At 43.2% G+C, this 21,509-nt stretch overlaps 1 protein-coding gene across 4 annotated transcripts in view; it reads right to left on the reverse strand.

The window, feature by feature from the left end:
• Positions 1-4,152: 4,152 nt before the first annotated feature.
• Positions 4,153-21,509, reverse strand: part of TCF20 (transcription factor 20) — a 230,747-nt gene continuing 213,390 nt past the window's right edge. For all 4 annotated transcript variants that reach the window (XM_086958741.1, XM_086958737.1, XM_086958733.1 and 1 more), the window contains one exon: positions 4,153-6,065. In XM_086958741.1, coding sequence (XP_086814867.1) covers positions 6,048-6,065 — 18 coding nt within the window. In that variant the 3' untranslated portion in view covers positions 4,153-6,047. The remainder of the gene's footprint in view (positions 6,066-21,509) is intronic.

Genomic DNA, 21,509 nt, shown 5'->3' on the forward strand with positions numbered 1-21,509 from the left:
AGCATTGTACTGTGGGCGCCTAGAAGAACAACCTACTTGAGACTGTACCCAATTGCAAATTCCTCACCTTGTAAATTTCCTTTAGGCGTCACACTTAATCTAGAAACTTTCTCCTAGCAATTCCCTCATAAGTCATCAGGTGACGTAGTGATGCTCCACATCGGCTCCAACTAGCCTCAAATTGATATTGGGACCCTCATATATACGCCACATCTGTGCACGGATGTCAGTTTCTTTCTGATCTCCGTTCACGTTATCTTTTGTAATTGGAATCAGAATATTGCACTGTACAGCCTTCTAAATTTGGGATATTATTAATGGGCTCAATGAGATCATCCACAGAATGCGAGGGACAGTGAGGAATCTCCTACGATACAGAGTCTACCAGAAAAGGCGTTACCAAAGGTAAGTAACTTGCCTTCTGATAGAAACTTCTAACAGCAGTGTGAAGAGATACCAAAGCACTATCTCCAAGGCGGAGGGTTCTGTGATATGGTCAGACCAGAAAATCCTGTAGGGCAGAAAAAGAGAACCGGCCATCCTGGCAGACCTAGAGGTCCAGGCACTAGTGCTTCAAGAACATGTGGAGGGACGCACACGTAGATGGCTCGCAAACGTTCAGAACTGGGTGCACTCCTTTTTGGGGTTGCTTTTTAGGTAGGCTATAGCAGATCTCGATGCATAACAATGAATTGGTAGAGGGTTCTCCTTTCCACTGACTTTTCCATTTTTCTACCCAGAGGAACAGTCGAAATGTTGGACATCCTGTCGATAATTTCAAGTCATGTTCATGTAGGCGGTCAGTGCCCTCTTGGGGTCCAGACAGTAGAGTCGTTCTTTCTGCTTGGAGGTAAGGGGCAGTGCACAGAAGGTTGGTAAGGTGACCTATTGTCCGACGTGGAATGCCGCTTTTGTGTGGAAGACCCACTTACCTGGGAACTATGAGGTGCATGGCTGCATCACAGACAGCACCTGCAGTTCGCCGACTCACTTTACAGATGTTATAGTGATAAGAAATGCCATTTTGATAGTGAGTAGAAAAAGGGGACAGATGTTCATGGGATCAAAGAGAGTGAACATTAGGTGCGTAAGGATCTAATTAAGACCCCACTGCAGCATCATAAATGGTGCAGGCAGAAACATGTGGATCTGCTCCTTCGAAAACTGCATCACAACCGGTGACTTAATCCATCAATTGCCGATGCTCAATATCCAAACATGGAGATATCGATTTTACACGTTGGGTGGAGGACCTGGCCTTGCTGCTGCGACAGAAGATACTACCAAAGGGGCAGCCAGATCAGAGGACATATGTTCATGGCCAGAAGTTCTGGTTCCCACATATTCATCACCCAGTCAGGAGCCATTAGGATGACTTGTGCCTAGACTTTCTTGATCTTTCTCAGCACTCTGGAGTAGAGGTAGGGGCGCAAAGGCACATAGGAGTCCGGATCCCCTATGCAGGTGGAAGCTATCTAAGAGGGAGAACTGACTTGGGAACTTCAAGGCACAAAACCTTTGACATTGAACACTCTCTGCTGTGGTGAATAAATAGAGTTAGAGTTGCTCCCAGTGCTAGAAGATACCCTGTGCCATTAAGGCATGTCACTGCCATTGGTGATCCACTAGGCAACTTTGGATGAGTTTGCCCACCCTGAAGTTGAAAGATCCAGACAGATGCTGGGTGATCAGGGATATGCCCTGAACGTTCAACCAGTTCCAGAGAAATGCAGCCTCCTGGCAAAGGACCCATGACCCCATGCCTCCCTGTTTGTTGCAATATCAAATGGTGGTTGTGTTGTCAGTGCGATCCTGTACTTGCTCCCCCTGGTAGGGAGGAATGCTTTCAGTGCCAAGCAAATCGCTTGTAACTCCAGCAAGATGTGGAGGAGAGCATCTGCTGGAAACCATAGCCCTCTGATCTTTACCTCTCCCAAATGGCTTCCCCAATCCAGAAACAATGCATTCATCACAACCTTTAACTCTGGGTAGAGTAGGCAGAGAAGTCTGCTGCTTGTCGAACTGCGGTCAAGCAGCGAGAAGAGTGGTGTTCACAACCTCCACAGATGGGCTGCAACCACCATCATCACCTCTATGAACACTCAATGTGTACTGCTAATATCAAAGGGGGCACCGTGAACTGAAAGTGCTCATGGTCCACCTCACACAGCATGTAGCAATTGTGGGACTGTAGGACAGGGATATGGAAATAGGCATGCTGAAAAGTTCACTCTCCCATCCAGTCTCTTGGATCCACTTTGGCCAGTTTGAGCATTTTGAACTTGTCTTTAAGGAGGAAGAATTTCAGAGAACACATTTCGGGTTTATGGCGAAGACCTCCATCCTTTTTCAGCACCTGGAAATAACAGGAATAACAGTCAGTTCCGATTTCTGACCCCAGCACCTGTGGAGTATGGACAAGTGGTCCTCTGGGAGTTGTTGTAGTCGGAGAGGCATATCCAGTGGGTGTGACTGGAAGGGTAGGTAATAACCATGTTCAGCGGTCTGGAGCACTCATTCGTCGGATGTGATGCTCTCCTGCCAACAGAGGTAAAAGGTGACACGTCCTCCTGCAAGATCATGGGCTACTGAGGGAGGTCTAAAGTGGTTTTGCAGCCGCTGCGGGAGATGGCCCAGGGTTGGTTAGGACATTGATAATTGCCCCTCGAGCTTGGACACTGTGGTCTGTCGAAAAGGTGGAGCTAGGCCTTTAGAGCGAGCAGTGGCTTTGCTCTTTTTAAATCTTTCCAGGGTTGAGTGCACTTTTCCACAGAACAGCTTTGAGCCTTCGAAGAGCATGACAATGAGGGACTGTTGGGTGTCTGATGACAAGCCTGTGGAGCGAATCCAGGAGTGGCATCGAAGCACCACACTAGTCCTGACAGCCGTAGCTGGGCAGTCGGTCATGTACAAGCCTGAACAGAAAGAATACGTTGGTGTGTTCTAGACATCTGTGATTAGGCGTTGTACGTTGGGCCAGATGTTTTCTGGGACAGCTGACAAGATGTCTGCCCCTCTGTCCCATAACACCAGTGAATATCTGGCCAGGAGGCAAGATGTGTTGACAGACCTGAAGGCAAGGCTGGTAGAACATACACATTTAGCAAACATTTCTGCGTTTTCACTTTTTTTGCAGAGCTCGGCTGGCCTTGCAATTCATTTTCGTGCAGCACTCGCACAACGCGGAGTCCTGTCTGGATCCAAGACACCACAGATAGGTGTCATTTATTAATGAAAATCTCTACACAGCTTAAACCCTGTAGTATTAGGGGAGACAGGTCTGTACACAAGAAATATGAGGGGGAAAATTCTGTCAGATTGACAGGATTCAAGAAGCTCTGAATAAGTGTTGAAGAAATGGAAAAAAGGAACGGACGTCTGCAAATGGAAGCAAAGCATATATCGGGGCCCAACGTCACATCAGGGGCGAGACGGGTCTGATGTGAAGCTGCATAACACCATCTGGAAAAAAAGTAGCCGGACCAAAGCTGACAGCTGGGAAAATTTACAAGGTGAGGAATCTGCGGTTAGAAGGGACTATCAGAATGTACCTTTCTAAGGGAGTAAAAAGATAACTTTTTTGAAGAGCAAGTTGTACCTGACTCGCTGTTTTGTTACTTCTATGAAGTCTTGGATTCAAGGACAACCGAAGGCAGATGGTGGTTTGACATGACTGTTTACCATGGCATGGAGCTTTGGGTCCATCTCGAATTCCATAGACTGGGTAAAAAATCCCAGAAACTTCACTGGGTAACAAACACACCTATAAATCCACTCTTTTGTGCTTTTCTTATTTTAAGTGTTTCTGTTTAATTGTGTAATTATCTTGTTCATACACAAACCATTAGTTTCATAAATCAAGCCCAATGTCTCTGCTTTGCATGTTTTGAGCCTTTTTAAGATTCCTTCCTTTCAGGCTGCTTTCCTGTTAAAGTGTAGTCAGACGAGGATTGTGTGGGCGCCCTATCTAGCAGTGTCTTCTTTGTCTGGATGTAAAATAAAAATACAAAATTACACTGTTTTTTTTCCGCCTGCCCTGAGGAGAGAGGTCTCGCTCTCCTTATCACTATCCCACCGAAGCTGGTTTTTAACAATGAATCAGCCAAAACAATTCAAAATGGCCAACGCAAATGTAGACATCAGAATAACAGAGAAGGTTAAAAGGAACTTTATTAACTTTTTTTATTTATATCTTTATTTTTTTTAGAAAATTGGATTCTCCTGTTTTTGTATTTATGTGAAAACACCCTCACCTATTTGATTTTGTACATTTTCTTTCAATAGCCGATGTGTTTAACACTTAAGAACGGCGCACTGTCACCAGAGTACCTCCTCCATCCCTCCACTTTCACCCATTCCCTCAGGACTTCAATTGTAAGAATTATTTTGTTTAAAAACACATTCAAAACCTTTTTATAGCTTTTTGATTTTTTAAATAAAACACGGTCTACAAAACGTCAGGTTTGTTCATCATTTTCCATGCTATCATAAATTAAAAAGACGGGCGGGTGAGGACATTGGGCAAATTAAGAGATGCCCTTTTACATTCATGATAGAAAACATCTCCAATGTTGGTCCCCACAACTGGTATGACAGGGTAATTGTGGAGCTGCCACATGACAGAAGTAAGACTCCCCATAAAACCTATTGGGAGATAAGCTCTTTTTGAAGAGATGATAGGTGGGTTCTGATGCAGGATTTTGTCACCTGCAACCAGACTTTGTGTCTGGCTGCCACACACAAATCAACTGTCATGCTAGTAATAACCCAGCAACTGCAAGAAAGGAAGTCAAGTCACTGTAGCAGCGACCTCACCACCTGCGTGGTTCAGAAAGGGGCTACATTTTGCAACAATAAAGGTCAACTGTTTCAGCGGAGAGGCGACAAGAGCAGGAGGTGCACCAAGCCACCTTTGGGGAAAAAACACAAAAATACAGTATTGACTGACTGCTAGGTAGGCCCACACAATCCAGCTGAAATTGTTTAAGTGCCAGGACATTGTTCACACACCATTTGCCAGCTCCTGTAAAGGACACCCGAATAAAATGCGTGCCAAAGGCTGTCAAATAGCATGTGAGCACTAAAAAACATAATGATCACTTATGAGAAGAATATATATGCACACATTTGCATATATACATAAAAGTGGTCAGAGATGAATCAAAGCAGGAGATTTGATTAAAAACATGAGATTTAATCTCTTTCAAGAAACAGCCTCCAGCGATCTGTTACCAAAAGCTTATCATCTTCCTGGCTGCCCCCTGGTCTCCACATCACAGGAACAGCAACATATCCAGTCCCTGGGAGCAGTCATATTTTCAGCAACCTTTAGTATGTCCATTTAAAATATAATTTCGCGTGAAATTATATATTTTTTCTTAGAAAGAAAAGAAAAATAAGCCCAAGACAGTGCACCGTTCCACTGAAACAAAATGTCTTGCCAAACTAAAAAATATATATATATATTTTTTGTGTCTTTTCATTTGCCCTTTGACAAACCCGCTCGCCATCCCCATTACACCACCCATTCTTCCCGCTTTGTGATTATGAAGAGGAGGCCCCACGGAAACAACCAGTCCTGTGCACCTAGGTAAATTCCATGGGATGTCAGTCGCTTTCTGTGAGAAAGTTGTTAACTACTTGCGAGGTCAAGGATGTTTAAGGACTGTGTCGCTGTTTGCACATGCTGCATCTTACAGTTCGGCGCATATGCACGCTGGCAGTCCTGCTAAATTTGCTAACTTGCTGGTCTTGCCATTCAAAGTTGCCAGTCCAAATGCATGTTTTGCACCTCGCATTGCAAGCTTTGCGGGGCTAGAGCTAGACTTGTGATTGACAGGTCTCCAACAATGTATGTTTGTCTGTGAAGTTACGGTAGTTGACGCCAATCTTGCACCACAGTGTCGCTGGTTCTGCATGTGATGTCGTCAGTCGCGGATGTGATGCGATGCGATGAATGCTGGTATCGGGGCAGGCCCACAAAGTGGGCATGGCTGAGAAGGGGGGTAAGGGCAGAGTTTTCAATTGATCCCAGAGGTGCCTCCACTTTAACTCTTTTTCTTGGCCTGAGAAAAACATAGTGTTACATTAGAAACAGATATATACTTCACAAATCTCATTTTCCTGGTCACATCTAACTACCTTCCACAACCCCTATTCTGCACAAATCAGAGTAATTACAAGACCACGAGGTTCTGGGACTTTACACAAAAGCAATAACTATTAGGTTTTATAAAACAAACATTTTCTGAGGTGATATTCATAGTAGAGGCCCACTGGTGTGTACAAAGAGGGGAACACAATATAATTAAAAAAAAAACATCAAAGATTATGCCACCATGTCTTTTTTTTCCAAAGTGAGTTTTATTTACAAACGTGGGAGGACGTACAATACACTGGCATAAACAATTAAGTAGCAGAAATGAAACATACAGAGGGTTCAAGAAAGAGAGGTTCAGAAATTGCAGGTACCAACTGCTTAGTACCATTAAGGTGGTGGATTCCAGTACCTTAACTTTGTGGTTGTACTAATCAGTGGGTCCTGGAAGACACCAAATCTAAATCCCCTGCCTTTATTGAAAGTCAATCTATATTGAGGCAGTTTGTTTTCTGCAAATGTGCTTTCAACTTAAAGAAACAGTTTCGTGGTGAACACAGTCTGGCACCAGGTAAGTCGACTTTTTTTGTACAGCACAGTCTCCACCAAATGAGCCAAGGTAGAAGGCTGAGGTAGTGTGGGTGGACCAGCACCATCAGCACAGTTCTTAAACTGAGTTTTTTAGATGTAAACTTCATTAATTTAACTTATGACCTGTAAAACATCACGAAACAGGTTTATTTCACACACAAAGCTTATAAATTCAAGCTCTAAAACTGATGTAACATATAAGGAACCATTTGCAGCTGGAATTGAAAACAGATCACATGATGTGCATCAAATAGCAAGCAGCAGTCTTACCAAAGTGGATGGTCTGAGATTTCACTAGTTTTGAGCATTTTTCAACAGTGCTTACCTTACACCCTTTCTCATTGTCCCTATGCTCACACAACCGCACCCGTGCGAAGTGTGTGCCCTTTGAAATATGTGCTTTTGTTTACTAGAACATTTATAATAACGTTGTATAGATGTAATAATCCGTACTGTAAAACCAGTCTTGGTGCATGGCCTTGTTGATTTTGCAGAAAGAAACAAGTGTTTCTTGTACCAATAGTTTTGCTGCATGAACAAACTCTAGGCTTGCCTGATACGCACTGATTCACCATCTAAGGGTTGGGCATGGAAATGTTCTATGTAAAATAAAGTTTTACTTTGGGTGCGGGCCACAGAATATGTCCGTGTTACTCATGATGACGTTAACCAAGTTCAACAGCACATCAGTACGTGATCACCATCTTGAAATCTTCTGCAGTCTGGTTTGGAAGCGTTAATGAACACCGGTATCTAAAATTATATTTTTGGTGGTATACACAAGGGTTACCTGTGAGCGCCAGTCACAGATACTTTGCAATGAACAGTGAAGATTATGCTGAAGAAAAATGAACGAGGCTAGGAGAAGTGAAAAATGTTTACTTAAGTTTTCTTGAGGATTTCGACCATATAAGATCCATGTCTTTATATAATGATTGCTTCAGGAACGGTTCTTAACCTCAGGTCTCTGGCTACTGGGGGTCTGCAATGCCTACTCCGGGGCTTTGCGACTGAATTTAAGTATTAGCAGATTAACAGACTATATACACACATAACAGAGCAAAACAGAACATTTTAAAAAACACTCAAATTTGAAATCGGGGCGAGGGGTGCTAAAAGTTAAGTTGGTACATGGTTGCTCATGTCGTTTATTCTGTCTGATGCAATTTCAACAAGTTTGTTCTTAAAAAAAAACACAAAAGAAAACACAGACCTATATAGATTTCTACTCATACTGTAAATTATGGGATATCGGCACAAAGGCTGTGTTATCCTAATATTACAGAATGTTAATGACTAAATCGCAGCCGGCCCAGGGGGTTGTAGGCTGGAAGCTGTGTGTTCTATTAGAGGTACAATGAAGGTCTTTTAAAAAAAACGTTGGTATCCTTATCTTGGTTTGTGGGAGGAGCACAGGTACAGCACATAGAAAATAGTATGGATGATTGGTGACCCCATTTGAAGCACTCGTGTGCGCTTACAAGAAGCATTAGGAGCAAAATAAGGCAAAGTGATATGCTAGGGTCTAGAATATCGGTTTGCCCTGTAGAAGTAAAAGTTAATTTTATAAAGCTTCAAAATTTTCATTAAAGTTTTGATTTTTGCATATTATCTGTTAATTAGATATTCTTAGAATTTGTGTATTTAGGTAAGCAGATTATTATGTGGTGGGGTTGTGAGATCCATCATGTAATAATGTCACACTCTTTATCAGGTCCAGCTAGATTTATTCAATAAAAGCCTTAGCTCAATACTGGGTAGCTGTGGGTCCAGTCAAAAAGTAAGAATTACAACATAATAACAATCTGTATTAGGTGTATTTTTATCTTAAAATAGACACCTAAGTGGCACAAACCTATCCAGAAAAAACAGAGATATGATTTTTCAAAGGTAACTAAATTCTGTAATAAATTGTTGTAATTGATTGAGCAGTTATTAGCCAACTAGCTAGTGCGGCTACTTCTCCTTTCTTGGACAGGACACAATGGGCTGGAGACCAGTCACAGGGACTATTCATGTCCAGGAGGAAAGTTACCTGACACTTACAGCAATTCTAAGGTCCTCAGTGTCTTTTTCTCTTTTGAAGCAGTCCAGCCAAGAAGTGGTCGGTTACAGTAGGTTTAGTAGTTGCTTATAGGTAAGAAATTCTTTATCTTTTGGGGGGCCAGGATCCACTTCGACTTGGGCTACGGGTTCCATAAAATTGGGGACACCTCAGAAAGGTTAGAGCTCGGTCGCCCAGTAGGCACTTCGGCGTCCAGCACCAGACAGGCGTTCCTAGGCAACTGGGCTCTCACGGAGTGCAGAGTTCTTTAGCTTTTGCTGGTCTTGAAGCTTAATAGGGGGCTGGCCAACGAGCTCTTGGAATCACTTCTTCCACCCTGCCACAAGTGGAGCTCTTTTCCACAAGTGGGCACAGCAGTCACAGTCTTCCCCTAGAGTCCCTCGGGTTTAGCAGGTGCAGTCCAGTGTTTGGTGCAGCCTCTCTTTGCAAGGTCCAGGGAGCCACAGGGCAGTCCTTATTATGTATTCTTTCCAGCCCAGTATTGATCCGAGGACTGTGGGCCTGGAGCACCACTTTTATGCCATATTTACGTTTGTGGGCAAGGAGGACTCATCAGCCAATGGGGTAATAGGTTCCACGATACAACTCTTCCCACTTTACATCACTTATGGGGGGTTTGGCCACCAAAGAAACCCTGAATACCCTTCTCGATCCAAATATAAGCTGTATTCCACTGTAAGCACACCACTGGGATGTACCCAGCGTAACTAGCCACTTCTTCTGGAAACCCGGTTCGGCAACGGGTTTTCCCCCTCTGAAGGAGATACCAGTCTGTCTAAAGGAGTGGGCAAGCGAAGGTGCAATGGCAATTTGCTTCACTGAGGCGGTAGCCTCTCTGAAGCTGGGCCATCTGTGGCCCTCACCCAGTAGTCATCCTCCTGGAGGAGGTCACACAACCTCCCTACAGCAATTCTCTTTGTTCCCTACCCTGTTCACACTTCCGAGCAGGGACAGCATGTCGTGCCGGATGACTGCAGATAGTCAGGAAACGCTACCCGAGAGCTAAGCAAACAAAGCATTTACTTTCTAAAGTCACCATCTATTGAAACTTACATCAAATCCTTTGCTTAGTATTCATGGCGGTCCCAAATGGAAGTTAACACTTAGCGCGATTGCTACTGAAACTAAATGTTAGCCAAAAGGACCACCGGCCTAGCTATACTGAAAACAGCAAATTTATGTTTTCACTGTTAGGGAAAGTTGATCATAAAAGGAACATACTCTTCTTTTTAATATCAAGCATGCTGCCTGGTGGGCTACCAAGGCCTTTCCTAGGGGTCGCCTATTAATACTAAAAAGGAAGGCTTTGATCTAGCAAAAGGGATTGTTTTGTCATGTCGAGTAGGCAGGTTTAAAGCTGCACCACTAGGTTGCAGTGGTAGGGTAGAGTCACGTTTTCCCCTGATCAATACTATTATACCTACAAGACTTACTCAACCACGGGCCATACCAAACCCTAGGGTTGGAACAGTAAGCAGAACAAATTTGTATCTTTCTCTGGGACTTCGGAGGAATCGAGTGATAATTCAAACCCTGGAGAAGGCACCAATGGGTCTCTAAACCAGAAAGGACATGACTATTTTTTCAGGAAGAGATCAATCCCAAAGGATGTGGATGTGAAGAGGGAATGGAGAAAGCAGAAATGGCGCAGCCATACTCCAGGGGAGAGACAGCAACAACATAAGTATTACCAATGGGGTCCTCCACAGAAATGACTTATTCCCAACTCATTCCTATTTTTAATCTATCTTCCCATGTACTGTCTTCTATCTTCATTTCCTTGCTTAGACGATCGATCGTCCCAACAGTAGAAGTTCATTTTCTCAACTTACAGACTTGAACCGAATCTTCAGAAAACTAAGACTCCACTTTTTTTTGAGGAACTGAGTCTGCAATGCTGCAACTGGTCTCTGAGGGGAAACAGCATACAATGCGGTTATAACCACGCGTGACCGTTACCACGAAGCTATTACAATGCGTATGGCTTTAGCATGTTCTAAAGGCATGAACGATAAAGGGATATGCGTGTTAAAGTCAAGTTCAGGTAATAGCAAATACGAGTTTAATTTACACAGCATTGAACACATATGCATCAAGCTGGCGAATCCGTGGAAACGCAGTAAGAAGAGCTCCTTCCTAAGATTTCCTACCTGTTTCACTCAGTTACTTCAGGGTAATCGTAATTGTTTGGTAGTGCGGGACGGTGCAAAGGAACCCCTGGGACGAAGTGTCACTACCAAACCAGTGCAGCAGTAGCGCCTCAGACAAAGCGCCGGAGGCGCATAGAACTCTCAGCACCCCCCGCTGAGATGTAATTCCTTAAACAAAAAGTGCAGGCTCCGCAGGAGACTAGACTCCACCAGAAGAAACTGATCAAGTAAGTACCTTTCTGTCTCCCAGCAGTCTGCATTCCCAGAAACACTACTTTTAGCCACCGCCTTATATCTGCTGCATCCAGTTTTTTACCCTAGCAATATGCCTTTACAACAAAACGATTGTGGTAAAAACATGCGTGGGAGGAGGATATGCATTGTAAAAAAGTTCCTTGTAAATGCATGCGTGGTAATGACGCATGCGTTATACTGACGTGTATTAAAAGCGTTCATGGTAATTGCATGCGTGGTTCCATCATACATCCGTCTCTGACTTCCATCAACATTTTTACCCTCTCCCAATGTCACCCAAACTTAGTGACTTTTGAGGAACTGGTCCTAAAAGATATTCGTAACTTGCAACAAAAAAGCATATATACACCATATAACATTTCATTACAAGAGTGCAGGACTCTACTTGCACTCAAAGAAAATACATCATTAATAATCAAGCCAGCTGGGAGTGGGGTAGCATAGAGCTGACAGACAAGGATAGCTATAAATCAGAGATTCACTGCCAGCTATTAAAAAAAGGAACATTACACTAGACCCCAAAGTTGATGTCCAGGAGAAAATTTCAGATAGGCTACAGCGGCCAAGGAAAAAGGGGTTCCTCATCAAAAATGAATTTCTCTTCCTGAATATTAAGAATCATCATTCATTTATCCCCAGTCATTTATACACTACCTAAGGTTCATAAAAACGTAACCACTCTCCCAGGAAGTGACTCGATGAGGGTCAATACTGGAACCCATAGGCCAGAACGTAAATGTTTTCACTAAACCATTTACCCCACATGTCATGTTATATTTGGGATAATATGCATTTTATTAATCTGATTGAAGTTATGCCCTGTTCACAAACTAACTGCCTACTAGTTACAATGGACATGGAGTCTTTAAATACAAATATACCACAACTAGTTGGAATCAGGTTTATTTGTGACATTGACAACATCAGATCAAGACAATATCAGGTCCCCACCACTTCCATAACTGACCTGCAACCTCTAGCTTTAACAAAAAAAAAATGTTTATATATTTTATAATTAATTTTTTATGCAAACACAAGGCACATGAAGTTTTCTCCTCACTTTTTGCCATTATATATATGGGCAGCCTAGAATCCTCTACCATCCTTGTTCAAATCCCACTCATTTTCAAACCATATTATAATATAGAAAAGATACATTGATGAAGTTTTCATAATTTGGACAACGTACCCTTGAGACCCTGACCCTGTTCTATAAATTGGTTAACCAAACTGTAATGGACTGACGTTCCCGATGAACAGTGATACAAATGAGATCTCCTTCCTGGATGTTACTGTCAAAGTAGAAAACACTACTCTGTACACACCACTTAACCCCAAAACAACAGAAAGGAATACCCTGCTTTAATATTTTACGTTGCATCCTCCGTCATTGATGGATTCCTTGCCATACAGTCGGTTCTTAGGGATCCAACATAATTGCCATCTTTAGTTTGATTTTTTAAGGGATGCAGGAATCGGTTCAAGAAAGTTATGGCCAAAGGGTACCTTAAACGCCTAGTCAGATGCCCACTCAAGCGAGCATGCTATTTTTTTGTATTGTACTATGGACACCTGTCTTACAGCGCACCAAAGGGAGTGTAAATCAGAGAGACTGGTGGGTTTGAACACCTTATCTCCCTTATGTGCTTTGGTCACTAAAAGCATTGGAGTGTATTAGCAACATGGGATGTTTCTCTGGAACTACCTATCACTTTAAATGTGCCAACTGCAGTATGTTTTTGTTCTGTATAGAATCCAAGATATGTCCACACACAGATACAGATGTCAGGATACCCTTGCAAAGCTTTTCAGATTGAAATACCTCTGATGTGATCTATACCATAATCTGCCCTTTTGACAAGCTTATACATAGGCAAAAACATACAAAAAGTTTAGATTTGCATATGTCAACACTGTAGTCCGATACGCAAGATCAGCACTGCCCCCTAGTGGGACACTTCATTGTCCAAGGTCATACAGAGGATGACAAAAGATGACAATTAATGAGTGTTCCAAGGATGCTGGAGAAGTGGAAACATAGGACAGCTGCTTAACAGAGAGGAATTTAAGTGGATCCTCAAACTGGACACTACGAGGACCGGCCTGAAAAGCCAAGAGGAATGGACAAACCTGATTTGAATACCATTGCATGGTAGACACCCATGCAATATTATGATGAAACTTGCCATAGACTTCTGGACTTTCAAACTCTAAAGAAACACGGTTTCATTTGTATGATTCCATGGTCTTTAACACTTGTATCAATGTGATAATATGCGCCTTTCATATGATGTCCTAACATATGACGCCTATTTCTGTCTCCTCAGATAAGGGTTTATGTTCCCCTGACTTACCTTATGAGCCCTCTCTTACTTATTCATATGTGTTCCCCTGTTCAAGCCTTTAAATATACATGTTTTCCTTATTTCCTTGTTTTAACTATATTCAATAGTCTAGTATCTGTAATTGACTTCTCTCACACCAGTGGGTCTCTCCCTCATACTTTTACATGCTTAGTCATCCAGACAACCTTCAAAGATAGAGGCCACCGGTAGTGGAATTGGGAATATGGCCCTTTTCTATTTTCACTTTACAGGGGCTGTGACAGGGTCTGCTCATCCAAGCAGGCTAACTCCTGTCAAGCCCATTTTTCATTACACTGTTCCTTACGGCCATGATAAGCGTCGTGCCCCAAAGACACCGCTTGCTAGTCTGATCGCTGCATGAGCTGTAGATTCTCCCCACTTCAGAGTGGGCCCATGAGGTTTGCCTGTGAAACCTTGGCTCAACAGACACGGTGTGCATTCTTCTCCTGCCCGGTTTGTCCCAGTTGAATTGCTGCATAACCAGTTGCTGACTATATTTGAGCAAAACCAACAATTGATGGACAGAATGCAGAACATTGTCATACATTCACCCCAGTACAGAGATCTGGGCCTAAATCCATCGTTTTCTGCACTCCACACCACCCCAGTTCAGACATGGCCATATGCAAATAGGCCTTGACCCTGTGCCTCATGGGAACAGTCCAGCCCGAACTGCCAAGCCATATCTTTCCTGGACCAGAATCAAGCATCCTAGGACCGGTTTCTGGCTATCAGCCGTCTTCAGCCAGGATAGCTTGACTCCAGTGGTGTGGAGAGCATGGGACTCACGTCTGAGCATTACCTATCCCACTCGGGTGACAAATGCAAAACCAACAATTGATGGACAGAATGCAGAACAATGTCATACATTCACCCCAGTACAGAGATCTGGGCCTAAATCCATCGTTTTTTGCACTCCACACCCCCCCAGTTCAGAGGCCATATGCAAATCAGACTTGACCCTGTGCCTCATGGGAACAGTCCAGCCCGAACTGCCAAGCCATGTCTTTCCTGGATCGGAATCAAGCATCCTAGGACAGGTTTCTGGCTATCAGCCGTCTTCAGCCAGGATAGCTTGACTCCAGTGGTGTGGAGAGCATGGGACTCACGTCTGAGCATACCCATCCCACTCGGGGTGACATGTTTGAGGGCACATAACAGTCCAAAGCCAAGGTATGGCTTAAACAGCCATGTTCTTTTAAAATTACCAGCAGCAAATTAAAAATCTCTTTTGCAGATTTGGAAAGGGGCACACCCCTAGGTCTCCTTTTCTTGCTATTTGAGGCCACGTAACATGGTTATTTGATGTGCTGGAAGATTCGGCTCTGATTAACTCGGCTACTGCCCTCTTTTTCCAAATATGTCATTTCCAACTAGGACTTCCCTTTTGAGGTAATTAATGATTCCTCTTTAATTGGTCCATTTCTGGGCACAATTCATCTGCTGGCTCTCATATTTATCATACATTTTTGGTGTTGCTGCTCATTTTTTTTAAATCTCAGGAGTCTATCTTGATTCTCATCCTGTGAGTAACTCTATAGTCTGTACCTCACAATATATTTGTACTGTATCTCCATACTAGCTATGTATGTTTTATGTGTTTCTCTCTTTAAGTCCATTCTCGGGCTCAATTAAGAGTCATGCTTATGATCCCTATATCCCTTTAGGGAATGGAAACGTCAACCACTATCACTGACCCTATCTAGATTGTCTATATAAGAAACGGGCTGTGTTGTTCCTGTTATTTAATATGCAGTAAGTGTGCAAGACCGCTGAGCATGTTTTTCACTACAGATGTGCTGCACTGTTACTGATGTTTTTTATGTAGTTTTCACAAATAAAATTAACAATTTGTGTAACTTAACTTTGATATTACCAGCCTAGGGACCAGTGTGTGTTCAGACAAAAGCTCAACCAAGGTCCCAGACGACTTTCGCGTTCCCGGATTACTTAGAACACTGCAGTGGTGGCACAATTAAGTGCTGCAGTTAACTAGTGACATTTAACTTACAAGCCTTGAGTACCTCTTGTACCATGTATTTATAAGTAATTTAAATGAGGCACTAGGGTATTTGCCAATAATATGCATAGTTTGAGGATCAGTGCACATGCATTGGGGGCTGTACAGCAGGGCCCAGGGCACTACAGAATAAAGAAAAAACCAGGAGACTCCGTTAGAAAAAGAGGGGGTTGGGAATCATACCAAAAGAGGTCCCTTTCTACATGTATTTGTTTGATTTAGAATTGTTAAAAAATGGTGTATGTAAATGTAGTGTATTTTGTAAAGCGCACAGCTGCCCCAACGGGGCGTCCCGGCGCTGTATAACGCTGTGGAACCCTTCCTGGCTCGCCTTGTGAGATGCCCCTCCTAGGAACCCCCAAGGTGAAGCCAGGCATCCCAGTGTTGTAGGGCCGTTGTGGAGATTAAGCAAGCTATTGCCCAGAGTTGCAGCGTGGGACCCATGATTAGAGTAGGCGCCGAGGCGAGAATTATGGAGTCCGCGGACATTGAGCTCAAGACCCTGCCGCGTCGGGACTTGAACCCTGGTCCCAGGCCTGATCTCTGCTTCAGAGTCTGCCGTTCTAACCAGTGAGGCACACTTCTCTCTTTGTATTGTTCTGAGGTTCAAATCATGGAAATTGCTTAGGTGGGGGGGGTCCTCTGCTTCCCAATAGTGATTCAGTGGGGGTCCACAGAGCCAAAAGGTTCAGAACTGATGCTTTAGGGTGTTTTATTTTTTTCTTTGCGGTTCTCGCTCATTTTCGGATATGGACATCAAGTGCCACACTTTGTGTCATCAGAAGTATCCATGGGTAGATGAGAACGAGCTGTGAAATTATGTCTCCCACGAGACCAGAATCACACAGTGTGTGAAATAAATTCCAAAATGATACCAAAAACAACTAGAAAAGCAAAACACTGAGCTTCTCAAACCATGGCGCAGATTTCAGATTCAGGTAAAACGGTAATGCCCAAATTACATTTAAATGTTATATTTTATTTTCTGTATTAGTGAAAGACCTTTTCGGTAAGAAAATAGACCACTAGATGTCCAACTGTTGGCTTAATAAAAAAAATATCCTTTTTTTGTTGGGAGTGTTTGAAGTATAGGACTCAAATTAAACTGTTGGACATTACATTTCACAGGCAAAGTGTGTACTTCCCCATATTTTCTAAGTAATTCCAAAAAGGAAGGACACATTTAATGACAACGCTTTGCCATAGCATTTGGACTTGTGGATAAATGGTGGGCTTAAGTGGTGAGTTAGAACCATACTGAAATTGCAGTTAGGTCCTCGCTCTACTGGTATGGCTTATTGCATGGGTTCAGGGCTTTTAAGAATGGGTATAGCCCTCAGCAGCCTGCTACAAGGCTATAGCCTGATTATTTAAACTCTTACTGATGCAGATGACCATGCCATAGCAGGTGCCGTGAATAAGTCGGTATGTCAAATTTTGCAAAGTCCTATGGTTCCAAGTTGAGGGCATATCTACTCTAAGTATTAGGAGTGGATCTTTTTAGGATGAAGGCCATACTCTCCGCCCGCCAAACCCCTCCTTAGTACTAATGTGTGTTTTACTCAGGCGAGCCCGATTGGCTAGCAAGAAAACAAGTTACTTACCAGTAACTGTAGTTCTCCAGTATTGGAAGCTTTCATAGATTCACATGCCTGAATAATTCCCCAGGGAATGATTCAGGCATGTGAATCTATGAAAGCTCTAATACTGGAGTAAGTATCAGTGTCATGAACTTCATTTAGTGTATCATCTCAGTGTATTTCAGGTTATTTAATATTTACGGGTCTACCTACAACAAATCAACCTTAATAAGACATAGACCAACAATTTAAGTGTGTGAATTCCCCAGAAGTACACCTAATGGATGAGGATACCCATCAGTCACTATCCGATACCGCCCTGGTCATCATCTGGGCTTCCTTACAACCTTCTCATCGTGAATCATAAAAGAGGTTTACTAGGACTAGATGGACACCTCCTGCATCTAATTATGAACCACGGGATCACTTTAAAGATGTTAAGTGAAGGTGTCAAATGATAGGTAAGAAATGAAAAAATTGCAGCGTGTGAAAATATGTGAAGTAATCAGTGAGTTAAAATTGGGTAAATTAGAGAAACAGGAGTTTATTATTATCGCCTAGTTGCCCAAGATTAAGAACAGTGCAAAGAAATGGCAGTTGTAACAAATATCTGCCAGTATGGTTTATGTGGTCAACATGTTTCAGCAGAAAATTAGGACACTATTGTCCTCTGCCTTCGTCAGGACCTTAAGCAATGATTGCTACTGCAATAAAACAAGTAAATGTGAAGTAAAATAAAACCAATGAACCATTTCACCTGGATTCCTAGGTGAAATGGTTCATTGATTTTATTTAGGTGTACTTCTGGGGCATTCACACACTTAAATCGCTGGTCTATGTCTTATTAAGGTTGATTTGTTGTAGATAGACCTGTGGACACTGTGTAGACTACGTTGATTATTGGGGGATGTGTCCATGCCAGGTCTAGAAATATTCCCTAGGACCCTTCTCTATCGGTTTGTTTTCATATTTAATATTTATTAATCTTTCCTTATATCTGGTTTTAATCACCTAAAGCACCTTTTTCTGTAGTCAAGCCAAGGGAACTAATGGTAAAGGCTAGGGTAAAAAATAAAGGAAGAATTTTCCGTAACCAGCTGGGACTCCCTTGACATTATTAAAAATGTGCAAAGCCAATAGTTCTGGTGTTGGCTGCCTTTCATGCCCAATTGCCTTAGCCAGAAAAGAGTGTAGGTGTTTGTTAGGTCTGGACTGGGGCGTCAACTGAATTTGCTACTTACTGTGCCATTTGGAAACAGAAAACAAAGCTGCAATTTTCAAAATGCCAGTATTTACCTCTTCAGCGTTTGCTAGCTACTGCTTCTTTCCTAGCAAGCTGTAAATGCAGCTCTTAGAATCTAGTTCCAAAATTTGGCTTGGTGCATTGCCACTGTTAAGGCTAATGTTCGCTATCAAGTGACTTTGGTTGGCCCTACAGTACCCAAATCCCAGCATTTGGATTCCATAAGTGTCAAATCTTAATGCTGAAGTTAAGCTTTGACAATCTCTGTAGGTTTTTGCCTGAACATCACTTGACTCCAACAACTGTACGTTCGTATAAATTCTCAGCTGGCTGGATTATGCGAGTTTCTATGCTTTCATTCATAAATGGCATATTCTCCCTCTACTATTCAGGCTGCTGTGTCCTTAACAGCAGGCCTCTCTGTGTAATGATACTCAAATTGCCTGGTTAAGTTCCTGACTGTTGTGTCCTTTTTCTATCCATATGCTATGTTCTTTTGTAGGTTGTAACTGCTCAGCCTTATGTTCTGCCAGGAAATCACTCCAAAACGTAACAGTAACAATTTGTTTGTAGCCTGTAGTGCTGTAGATTCACCTGCATGCACACTCCTGCCATCTAGTGTTGGGCTCAGAATATTACAAGTTATTCTTGATCCAAGGAGTTTAAGTTTGTGAGATTTGCAGAATCTCTCTCTCCTCTATCCCCAATGCAGCGGCTCCATCTCAAACGGTTTTGCCCCCAACAGTAGGCATACAAGTGGAAAAGCAAAGCCATATAATGTCTGTGTACTAGAGAGGAAACATGCCATTATTAGAGTACATATAAATCATGACAATGTTTTAAATCTGGGATTGCCTCCGGGGAAATGGGTACGGTGCATGTGAATCTACAGCACTATAGGTTTCAAACTGATTGCTTTAGGCAAGTAAAATTTTCTGTTTGCAACATGTGCAGCTACGGATCACGTGCTGCGCAAGGGCTAAAGAGCAGTCCCCAAATCCCTAGTGCATTGGCTTGCGAGCTGTAGAAGAAAACGTTATGAAGAATGATTTAAATAGGCCGTCATACCCACACTTCTTCTTGCGTGTCAATGTCCACACAGTAATACTTAGTAAATGTGTGGATAAACGTCCATGTAGCAGTCTTACAAATGGCTGCTAGTGGCATATTATCAAAGAACACCACTGTGGCTCTTTTCTTGTGAGTGGAATGTGCTCTGGGTAGGTCATGGGGTGTGCAGTTGGCTTTGGCATCACTTAATGCATCAAAAAATGCACGTTGCTAGTCCTGTCATCGAGGTGGGGTTGCCAAGATGCGGCTGTGTGAAATCAACAGACGGCGGTTTGGCTTTCCTAACGTAGTGAGTGCGGTCAGCACAGAGCACAGCAACCTGTCATCTAAAGTGTAATGCTTTTTCCGCTAGCGATTGCAGCTACAGGCAAAAGCAAAGCAATTCTTTAAACTGGGTGACATTAAATGGCGTGTACCTGCAGCAAAAAAAAAAAAAATAAGGGCGGGTATGCAGTACGATTCTGTCTTGGTGTACATGCATACAGGGATTCTTGACTGATAGGATTCGCTCAGCCACCGCACAATGGTACACCCCGGAGGTCAAAATGATTAAGCAAAAATGCTGGCGCTATGAAAGATTATGGCGGGCTGACTATAGTCCTCATACCAGAAAGGAATACACAGCTGTCCTACAAGAATACAAGCTTAAGATTGAACAAGCTATGGCGACCTTCTACTCAAAGAAAATTCTTGAATCCTCAAACTCCCCAAAAGAACTGTTCAAGACGGTAGCTTATCTAGCCAAAAGCCCCAGGGATGCTATATTTACGCCGGATCAGGACTTTGTAGAGAACTCAGCCCAATTCTTCCAGCAAAAAGTCCAGGCGGTTTATGACTATCTACGTTCGTTATCCGGCAGCGGGGAAACCAGCCATACAATTGACCAGCCATCTGTCATCTCCGAACTCTCCCAATTCCCATTGCTAAACAACACTCAGGTCACCACCCTGCTTCTACATACCAAATCTGGACCTCCAATGGATCCCTGCCCCCCGTATGTATTACATGTGGTCCCCGAAACAATTAGTCTGGCTCTTACCCCGCTTCTTAATACTGTCTTAAGTTCGGGACTTTTCCCCAGTAGCTGGAGGAAAGCATGCATTAAACCTATCCTTAAAAAGGAGTCATTGGATCCAATGGAAACCAAACATTATCAGCCAATTTCCTGCCTGCCCCTTCCAGCTAAAATGCTTGAGAGTGCCATGAATCAGGAGCTTACAAAACACCTAGACAATAATCATCTATTGGACCCCACACAACGCGGCTTTAGGGCCAATCACTCCACCGAATCCGCGCTGATCATAGCTACTGAGTATATCCGTAGGACCATGGATGACGGGGGAAGAACCGCACTGCTCCTACTGGACGTAACGGCGGCGTTTGACACCGTTAACCATGGGGTCCTAGTGAAATGGCTGCGGATGCTGGGCATTACGAACACTGCCCTAGCTCTGCTGGAGTCTTTTCTAAATGCTCGTACTCACCAGATTCACTGGGGCGGCCCCCAATACGATGAGTTCCATCTCCCATGCGGTGTCCCACAGGGATCAGCCCTTTCATCCACTCTTTTTAATCTTTATGTAACTCTCCTTGCTGCACTGATAAAATCCCACGGCCTGCATCATACGCCGATGATACACAACTAGTTGTCTCACTTACACAGTCGTTGGAAGCCACTGCAGCCAGTTTCAGGAGCTGTCTGTCAGATGTAATGAATTGGATGAACGTTCATTTCCTAAAGCTCAAAACTGAGAAGATCGAGTGGTCAAAAATCATCCATATGGAGCCACCTATGGTGGCTCCCAGAGACAGGCAGCTGCCCGGCTCCGGCTAACAAGGTTAGAAATCTAGGTTTCATAATGGATAAAGATCTCTCCTGCACAGCTCACATCAGCCAGGTCACTTCAGCCTGATTTTTCACACTGAAAATCCTCAGGAAAATTCTGCCCTACCTACCTTATACCCTCAGGAAAACTGTGGTAGGAGCGCTGGTTAGGTCTAGGGTGGACTATTGTAACGCCCTGTACATTGGAGCCGGCGAAACAGCTCGCAGGCTCCAGTCAATCCAGAA

Source organism: Lissotriton vulgaris, chromosome 1_1, assembly GCF_964263255.1.
Source record: "Lissotriton vulgaris chromosome 1_1, aLisVul1.2, whole genome shotgun sequence".
Taxonomy (NCBI): domain Eukaryota; kingdom Metazoa; phylum Chordata; class Amphibia; order Caudata; family Salamandridae; genus Lissotriton; species Lissotriton vulgaris.